The 10,116-nt window shown below is 36.0% G+C and overlaps 1 protein-coding gene across 1 annotated transcript; it reads right to left on the bottom strand.

Moving 5' to 3' along the window:
* Positions 1–2,640: 2,640 nt before the first annotated feature.
* LOC132171497 (probable leucine-rich repeat receptor-like serine/threonine-protein kinase At3g14840) lies at positions 2,641–10,054 on the bottom strand. The gene is made up of 22 exons (XM_059582821.1): positions 9,564–10,054; positions 9,402–9,473; positions 9,234–9,305; positions 9,069–9,140; positions 8,885–8,956; positions 8,575–8,646; positions 8,393–8,464; positions 8,229–8,300; positions 8,067–8,138; positions 7,428–7,499; positions 6,978–7,049; positions 6,385–6,441; positions 6,264–6,299; positions 6,091–6,134; positions 5,615–5,973; positions 5,333–5,528; positions 4,865–5,002; positions 4,548–4,666; positions 4,228–4,438; positions 3,874–4,111; positions 3,397–3,547; positions 2,641–3,290 (listed from the first exon to the last, which is right to left on the bottom strand). The coding sequence occupies exons 1-22, from the start codon at positions 9,680–9,682 to the stop codon at positions 2,877–2,879; spliced, it is 2,802 nt and encodes a 933-aa protein (XP_059438804.1). The 5' UTR covers positions 9,683–10,054; the 3' UTR covers positions 2,641–2,876.
* Between the last annotated feature and the right edge of the window lie 62 nt (positions 10,055–10,116).

Below are 10,116 nucleotides of genomic sequence, written 5' to 3'. Positions count from 1 at the left end.
TAAGAAGGCTTATTTCCGACCATGGCTGACATAAAAGATCCCCGGGGAAAATATTTTGCTTCAATAATCTTTGCCGCCAAGCTCTCCGGATTTTGTATAATTCTCCAGCTTTGTTTTGCCAGCATAGCTTTATTAAAACATATAATGTCTCTAAAACCCAATCCACCTTTAGATTTAGCTAAACTCATTTTATCCCAACTCATCCAATGAATTTTTTTATTATTCTCAGAGTGCCCCCACCAGAATTGTTGCATCAATTTGTTCAACTCCTTACACAGCTCTTTTGGGAGCAAAAATATGCTCATACAATACGTAGGAATTGCCTGCACCACCGCCTTTAATAAGACCTCCTTTCCCGCTTGAGAGAGAAAATTCGTCTTCCAATCGGTAACTCTCCTTTTCACCTTCTCCGTCAAAAAATGGAATTCCCTTACTCGAGATTTTCCCACAAGCGCAGGTAATCCTAAGTAAGTGTCATAACGTTGTGACGCCGGGATCCCCAAAAGAGACAACATACCATCACGTACAGGTTGAGTTGTATTTCTGCTAAAAAATACCGCAGTTTTGTCTTTATTCAACCGTTGTCCTGATGCACGTTCGTAAGAGTCCAATAAATTCGCCAGAATCCCCCAATCCTGCGGTGTAGCTTTACAGAAAAGTAGGCTATCATCCGCAAAAAATAGGTGATTTATCCGCATACCCCTCGGCGACGTTGGGACCCCACCAAGTAATCCAGTACATTCTGCATGCTTTAACTGGGCGCTGAGAACTTCCGCACAAAGAATAAATAGGTATGGTGAGAGAGGATCCCCCTGACGAATTCCTCTTGTTGGAGTGAATTTTCCCACTGGCTCACCGTTGATAAGGATGGAGTAATTCACTGTTGTAACACATTGCATTACCATGCTCACCCATTTGTCAGAGAAACCCATCTTTTTCATCACCTTTTCCAAAAACAACCACTCCACCCGGTCGTACGCTTTGCTCATATCGAGTTTTAGGGCCATGTAACCCACACGACCATACATCCTAGAATGCATAGTGTGCAGAGTTTCATAGGCCACTAAAATATTGTCTGAGATCAGTCTACCCGGTATGAAAGCAGATTGATTGCTCGATATAATATTAGGGAGTAGAATTTTCAACCTGTTCGCCAAACCTTAGAAAGAATTTTATACAAAACATTGCATAAAGATATGGGTCGAAAATCTGATACCATAGAGGGGTTAGATTTTTTGGGAACAAGAGCAATGAAAGTGGAATTAATTGTTGGAAAAATAACACCAGATGAGAAAAAATATTGTAAAGCCGAAAATACCTCCGTACCCACTACAGCCCAATTATCTTGAAAAAATCCCGCAGGAAAGCCATCAGGTCCTGGGGATTTTAAAGGCGCCATTTGGCTTAGCGCCAAACTGACCTCTTCTATAGAAATCTCTCTCTCCAAATCAACATTCATCTGGTCCGTAATTCTCCTAGGCACCACCGCCAGAGCTTCTTCCACCCCTGTAGGACTTGATGTGGAGAGTACCCCCCGAAAATATGATAGAAAAGCTTCTGCGACAGACTCTGGAGAATCACATGTGATCCCCTCAGCATCAATGATGCTTGAAATTTTGTTGGCACGTCTCCTCTGAGTGGCACAAGCATGGAAATATTTGGAATTTTTATCCCCATGCTTGAGCCAATCTACTTTTGCTCGTTGTTGCCACTTCATCTCTTCCTCTTCCAATATGCCATTTGCCATCGATTGGAGATTTTTAATCTCATCTAGCTCCCATTCTTCCTCCTCACCCTGCAGCTCCAGGAGTTTAGTTGTAGTCTGTTTGAGGATATCTTCGGATTGGCTTTTATTCTCCTTCTTCCATTGGATAAGAGAATTTTTGCATTTCTCCAATTTATTCAAGACCGAGTACCAAGCACCTCTGTTATTTTCTTTTACCCTCCACACCTTCTTAATCACTTCTTTGTGGGTTGTACATTTGTGCCAAGCTACCTCATACCGGAAAATGAATTTCTTTTTACGCCTTTGCGACGCATTTTTGTGAAAAGAAATCATTATTGGTGCATGATCCGAAGCACACGCAGCCAACACTTCCACCCTACGGAAAGGGTACAATTCCTTCCATTCCTCATTTGCCAAAGCTCGATCCAAACGTTCCATCGTGAAATGCCCCGCTCGTTGATCGTTGCTCCAAGTAAATTTCGGCCCAACAAACCCAAGATCAGCCAACCTACTCCCTTCAATAGCATCACGAAAGTCGTTCATTTGCCTTCTGGGTTGTCGGCGGACTCCAAATTTCTCCTCATCATTTAAGATTTCGTTATAGTCACCCATGCTCAACCACGCCGACGGCTGGTATGAGCTAAGGTGTCGTAGAAGAGTCCATGATTCTTTTCTTTTTAACACCTCTGGATGCCCGTAAAATCCTGTAAATTTCCACCCTTGAGCCACTCCATCTTCCTTCACCACGGCGTTAATATGACGCCGGCTATAATTTTGTATATCAACCCTTACCTCCGTAGTCCAAAATAGTGCCAGACCTCCGCTTTTTCCAATGCTATCTACGACAAACACACTCCCAAAACCAGTGCGGATTCTTATTTTTTCAAGAATGGGATTTCATTTAAAACACTGTAAAAGATTAAAATAATATCCCATACTAATAATAATAGCACATTAATGAGTTTGATCCATATAGACCAGGTTTACCTAATGTCTAGGCTTGGATCTTACATATGTAATCATGCCTTTTCTTTCACAGTCATAATCCGAGAAAACTTGTAAAATGAAAATGAAAAATATTCAACAAACAATTGCGACATTAAGGTTTATACTAATGACGAAATTGCGATATCGAGCTCCTTCAACTTCTCTAATTAGCTCTTTTCTCTAAGTAATCAGAATATAAATTGAGTGGATATAGATCAACACCAGATGTAGAAGAAGCAGTCCATGGGCCCGTTGATGTACTCTGTATCAATGAAGAAGAAACACTCTCTTTCTGGCTGTCACTCATATTCTGTTCTTTAGTTTGTTGAAAATGCTCCCACATTGCCTCTTTCATTTCATTATTTGAGACACTTGGATCTGATACCAACCCTGGAACAACAGTGTTGCCCTCAAGCATGCTCACCACTGAAGACATGGTAGGCCTAACAGCTGCAGAAGCATTAGTGCATAAGAGACCCACATTGATCATCACCATAACCTCTTCTTTCTTGTAGTTAGAGCCCAACCTTGGATCAACCAATTCCATTAGACTATCTTTCTCTTTTAAAAGCAGTGCCTGGAAACGGGGAGATAGGAGCAAGGTATAAAATTAATACAAGCAAAATAAAAATTAACAGGAGTGTAAAAGAAATAAATGCAAGAAAGAAAGAGATTCAAATTACCCAATCAAGAAGATTGAAAGATTCCACCTTTGCTCGGTAACTAGTGTTGACCCTCCCGCTTACAATTTCTAATGCAACAACTCCAAAACTATAAACGTCTGCTTTGTCGGTTAAATGACCCCGCATTGCATATTCAGGTGCCATATATCCACTGCCAAATCACAAAACAATAGGTAAAATCGTGAATTTGTACAACTGCTAATATTAAGGGCAATAAATCCTAATTGCTTTTTTCCTTTTGTTCTTAATGGCAGGTAGGGTCAATACCATGAAGTAATCAAGTTAGCTTGTAAAATAATTCAAACAATGAAATTTCTCAAGCTGACAGTTTTTGGCACAATTGAACTTTAGTAACAATTCAATTACTTTCAATTTTCTTTTTCTTCTCTATTTCTGTGGATATACTGGCATAGGATGAAAACAAGAGAAAAGATAATGCGAAAAATTGTGACATTAAATAAATACACAACAACTCACTAAGTTCCAGCAATTCGGGTGCTTATGTGGGTATTATCTTCTTCATCAAGCTTGGCCAAACCAAAGTCAGATATCTTAGAGTTGAGGTTTTTATCAAGCAAGACATTAGTAGCCTTGATGTCTCTATGAACAATCTTCAATCTTGATTCCTCATGAAGATAGGCCAAACCTCTTGCTATACCAATACAAATCTTTTGTCTTGTTGGCCAATCCAATTTCAACTGATGTTCTTCTGGCCCTTCAATCAATTAAATTAATAGAAAACAGTAAATGACCATGCACTCATGCATCTTAATTATCAATGAAAATAGCTACACAACAAAAAGAATTAAGTGCATTAAGGTAAAAGCTTACCAAACAAAGCACGAGCGAGACTATTATTTTCCATGTACTCGTATACTAGCAACAATTGATTTCCTTCAATACAGCATCCATAGAGCTTAACAAGATTAGGGTGTTGCAAAGCAGAAATCATGCCTATCTCATTCACAAACTCACGATTCCCTTGCTTTGATTTGGACGAAAGTTGTTTGACTGCAATTATAGTGCCATCTAACAAAAGGCCCTGCATTTGGGAAACTTAAATTTTTTTCATCTATGAATAAGGAACCCTCAAAAAGAAAGAACTACAATCGGAAACGTTAAATGAAAAGAAAATATTTATTTGCAAATACCTTATAAACAGAACCAAAACCACCTTCCCCAATTTTATTTGCAGCATCAAAGTTGTTTGTTGCAGCTTTGATTTGCCTTAAGGTGAATGTACCAGTTTGCAAGTTCAAACCCTTTAAATCTGAGGAAGATGCCAAGTCAGATGCATAAGCATGTCAAATTATTGACATTCCACATAGTTTGAGACATTTTAAAGTGTATTGTGTGCATATGCACCTGTTGTGTGTTCAAACATACATACACATGCAAAGAATCTAAAGAACATATCATAAATAAATATTTATCTATATAATAACAACATTAATGGCCTTGCAAATACCTTGTTCCATCTTATTTTTCTGTCCTAGATAACATTTCCACCAGAGGATACCTAGAACCAAAAATATAACAAAAGCACCAGCAGCAACAATCCCGACCTTTGCACCTAGAGATATACCAGTTGATGGTGGTATAAAGTCTGTTTGAAGAAAAAAAAAAAAAAAGAGTTACAATGTTAAAATTATTGTCAAGGTAATTGATGCAAGAAATTATCATCCAACCAAAAGTAATTCATGAAAACGAGAGGTCTAAACTGACAATTAGGAATACTTTAATGAAAATTAACAAGACAAGGATTTTATTCTCTTATTCATCATTATGATTTTTGAATATCATTTCTTGAAGTAGTACACATCAAACTAAAAAAATATAAAACAAAAATAAAATCATAAAAAGTGGACAAAAAAGACAAATATATCCATCTATTATACCATAAAAAAAATTAAAATTAAAGATTCAAATCAAATACCAGGATCCACTGAAATAGCTGAAATAAGAGGACCATAGACTCCTTTGACAGGGATATCAGTTGTCCCCTTCCCAGCCCAGTAGAAACGGATCTCTAAGGTATCATTAGTCACGACAGCAGTAAAATTTTTTATTACTGCCTTTCCCACTCCACCAGCCTCCTCTACAATGTTGAAATCCTTCGATACTCGCTCTCCCTACAATATTCTAATCCATTTATGTCATCAATTTCATGTTAGCAACTGCTGAGTAGATGAAAGTGGAAGTATATTGTAATAATTACCTGAATGTAAATATCAAATATACGCCTTCCCAAGTTGCTATAGTTTTTATCATCGGTGAACACTATCTCCGCAAAATGGAGGTTTACTGTGTAATTTCCATTTCCCAAACAAAAAGCATAATAAGTAAGAGAGAGAGGAGAAATGCGTGCTTCCTTGTAAAGTTCAGAGAGACTAGATGAACGTTGCACAATATAATTGTCATTTGGACCGTTATCCATGAAGTCACCAGTGCTGCTAAATCCCCAGTTTTGTGGACTCTTGTGGAACTTTGAAGATCCACCTGGTTCTGTATCAGCTTCATATGTAGTCTTCTCATTGGTTACTGCTCCGCCACAATTTATATGAAGTTTGTATAATTCTAGGATAAATGCAACAACAAATTAGTAACAACTAAAAAATAGGCATATAGAATTCATATTCATCAAAAAAGGAAAGGAAGAAAACATATTCACTACTTTCAATTGATCAAACTTACTTTGATCACGACAAGGAGAGCTTCTCAAACATGAAACCAGGCCACTGTTGGAACAATCAAGGTCCAAAGCAAGTTATTATTAAGATCAAAATTGGATTTGTGTTTACTCATATCAAGGCAACACACAAGAAAGTTAATATAATAAGATTTTGATAGATGAAGTTGATACTTACGAGTTATTTCCAGTCAAAGAGCTTGAAAACAAGTTCCTGCAGAAAATAACAAGAGAAAAGCCTAGTGAGTATGCCCATCAGCGCTTGCATTCAGACAAACATTTTTAGAAGGAAGTCTTACACACTATTATTTTGACAACTTGGTTCTCCATCCGTAAATTTGTTATATGAAAGATCACTGCACACAAAAGAAGTAACATGATCCATTATCTTTCATGATGTTTTGTTATACTTGGAAAAGATGATAATATTCAGATTTTATTGTTGTCATACTTCATTCTATACAATCCAAGAGACTACACTTAGAACTGCACTCTCAGGAGTACTAGAAATTCTTGGAAATGATTAAAACTTGTAAGCAATACATTTCTTTTAATCCTTGTAAGCTTTGATATGCCTTCACTCTCTCATTTTCATAATTGATTAGTGAAGCATCTCACAGTTTTCTAATGATAAAGATTTACATTAAATACGTCGAAGTTTCTTCACATTTGACATTCAAACCAATCAAATTGAGCAAGTGTTGTCATACACAGATAATTTTGTTCAGTTTAAGAAAAACAAATTGATTCATAAAGGCAAATTAAGTTCCAGAAAAGAGCCAACGTACAAGGCACAATTATCATTAGTAATGATTAGGAAAAATAAATAAAAAAAATACATCCACAGTTTTGTTAACAAATTGAATATATAGAATTTGGCAGAGAAGCTTACATGCTGATGCTGTTATCTACACTCAGCATCCAACCAGGCACTGCTCCAGTTAGCAAGTTGCCGGTTAAGTATCTAAACAAAATAAAATATTAACAATTTAGTATCGTTATGTAGTTTGTCTTTAACACATCCAATGATTAAACGAATATTTATGCTTTGGATGATTTCATATTAACAATTATAAATTACATGAGATGGCATCCCTATTATAGGAAGTAGAGGTAGGACTCTTAGCTACATATTTCCCTTGAAAGAGGATCAACTTTAACTAGGAAGTAAATTGGAAAAATCATTAAATGGATGCCAACCTTCAGTATTTTGAGATTGCCTGGTACATCAGACAATTAAACTATTCCTTTTTCATCCCCACAAATGTGGTAATGATCGCAGTCTCATCTATGCAAAATGCTTCTGTAATTTGAAAATATACAGAGAATTTAAAATGCATACATGTAATCTGCCTTTTGTAGACTAGCAAAGCTGCTTGGAATTTCTCCACTGAGTTTGTTAAAGCTGAGATCTCTGCAGGAAAATTTATAATTAAATGAATTAGAAAACAAATAGCACCTTAAAAAACCAATCCTTTCCTGAAAAATGTTAGAAACAAACAACATATTGAAGTTGTCAAAACAAGAAAAGACAGTCGTTTTTTATAAAAGAACGTCATAAACAAAATTAAAAGGCAATTCTTAAATCACTTAAAAATCATCTTCAGATCGACCCTCGGCCTTGGTTTAAGTTGCAAGTGGGTTGGAAAGGAAGGTCATGATTTTGGTTTTTGTTTAAAATCTTATAAAAAAGAATTTTTCTGGAGCATTTCATGGTATACCAAAAAACACAGTTGACCCTGTCAAAAACAATCATGTTCAATGTCTAGAAGGCTTTGTTGAATCTCAAGATACTCTGTCTCCAGAAAAGAAAATGAATTCTTAAGTCGGGTTAGGTCAATCAACACAAGGAGAAGAAAATGAATTCTTAGCCATGCAAGAATCCTGAATGATCCATAAATTAGCATAAAAGCATTTTCTAGAGGATTTTTGAAATACCAGCAAACAGAAAAAGGGAGGAAAAAGTGGATACTATACTAACAAGTTTTGCAACTTTGTCCTATTCCCGAGATATTTGGGAAGCTGTCCAGTAATATTGCAACTCCTCAATGTTCTGTAAGAAAATTAAAAATATCTATGTTAACTTAAGTAGCCATAACATTGGGTACGTTGGAAAATTATGTCATTGAAACATTTAACTTACAATGTTTTCAACTGAGTCAGATTATCAAGTCGTGGAAAAGTTTCTCCAGATCCAATCAAGTCACTGATTCTCCTGAATATCAAATTCAACAAAGAATAAAGTAATTCAAATGTAATTCCATCTAAAAATTAATTATAGTTGTGACATAAAAGGTTGATACTAACAAGTCGGATAGCTTTTCCAAATGAGCAATGCCAGAAGGAATTGGCCCGCTCAAACCACTTGCCTGAATAAATCTGTTATTACCAAAATTTGATTTAATGAGGGATAATACATAACAACCATAACTAAATAACGACAAAATCCTTCAACACAAATAAAAAAGAAAAAGGAACAAAGCTCTCACAATTTTGTAAGGTTTGTCCAGTTTTGAATATAATTGGGTATCGTTCCAGAAAATTGATTGTCACTGATCCGACTGCATTACGTTGAATGGACAAAAGGAATTAAAAAAACAAAAAAAAAAGGGGGGGGGGAGAAAGAAATGTCATATGTAGGCCTTGTTTGGTGACCCTAAATTATTATAAAACATAATTTTTTCACTTTTTCATACAAAACTATTTGCCAAACAAGGCCGTAATCTGAGAACGTAAAAATTGGTAACTAATTGCGGCATATGAAAAAATTACTATGGAAAGAAAGAAAGAGTAGCTTACAAGTCGTTCAATGTGATCAACCCTGCAAATGAATCAGGCAGCTCCCCAGTTAAATAATTCGAGCTGAGAAGACTATAACAACATCATCATCATCAACAACAACAACATCAGCCTCAGGAATTCTCACACCAAATAAAAGAGATAAGATTCTTGTACTAAGAGGGAATATTCAAAAAGGTCTTACAATCTTTCTATTGAGGGCATATGGCCAAGCTCTGGAGGAAGATTTCCGGAAAGTTGATTGAACTCCACCGTACTACGAATAATAAAACCGCATTATTCCTCGATTACAAAACTCTTAAAATAAAAAAAATTCACAAATAGAAACAAATGGATGATCAGAACTCACAAGCTTTTGAGAGTTGTGATGTTTGCCAGCTCTTTGGGGATAGAACCCGTTAACCGGTTTCCAAGAAGGGAACTGCAATAAGACTCTTACGTTAAAATCATCCCTTCATGAAAATATATATATATATATATATATATATATATAGAGAGAGAGAGAGAGAGAGAGTACATGTCTTCCAGATGCGTGGAAGAACCCCATCCCGGAGGGATTGAACCGTTAAGGTAGTTGCGGGTGAGGTCACTAATATGAGAGAGAAATGAGTCAGTTGATGAAAGAAACTACAAACATGTTTGCATCTCTGTTATGAGTAGAAGAAAGTGAAGTAGTTACATTTGTTTGAGGAAAGGCAACCCGGTCAAATCAAGTGGGAGTGTGCCTGGGAGACCTTGTCCTTTGAGAATTCTGTACATCCAATAGGGGGTGGACTTTCTCAATATATATGAATACATATATGACAATAAAATCACGAGTTAGAAGGCTAAAGCAATCTAAATAACTTTTTTCTAATCCCCTTCAAATTAAGAAAATGGTAAACTAACGAGTTACCCGAGTACCAAACTCATGATTCAAGTTCACTTAGTAATTGGCCAACAAAAAAAAGGGACAAGTATTTCCTACAAATTGATTTATAGGAAATTGGGCTCTAAAGGTGACATGTGCCCTTTAAGCATATGAGAAACACATGCTATTAACAAAATATTTATTTCACATTTTAAGAGACCTACATATGTCATTTTTAGAGTCTAGTATGTACTTCTCACATGAAAGAAAATTTCAAAAAAATCAACATCAAAACATTATCATTTTTTTCATTTTTTATATCACATCATTCACTTTTATATCACATCATTTACTTTTTACTACTATTCAAATAAAAAAATCA

This window comes from Corylus avellana, chromosome ca2, assembly GCF_901000735.1.
Source record: "Corylus avellana chromosome ca2, CavTom2PMs-1.0".
Lineage (NCBI taxonomy): Eukaryota > Viridiplantae > Streptophyta > Magnoliopsida > Fagales > Betulaceae > Corylus > Corylus avellana.
This window is presented reverse-complemented; position numbering and strand designations above follow the sequence as displayed.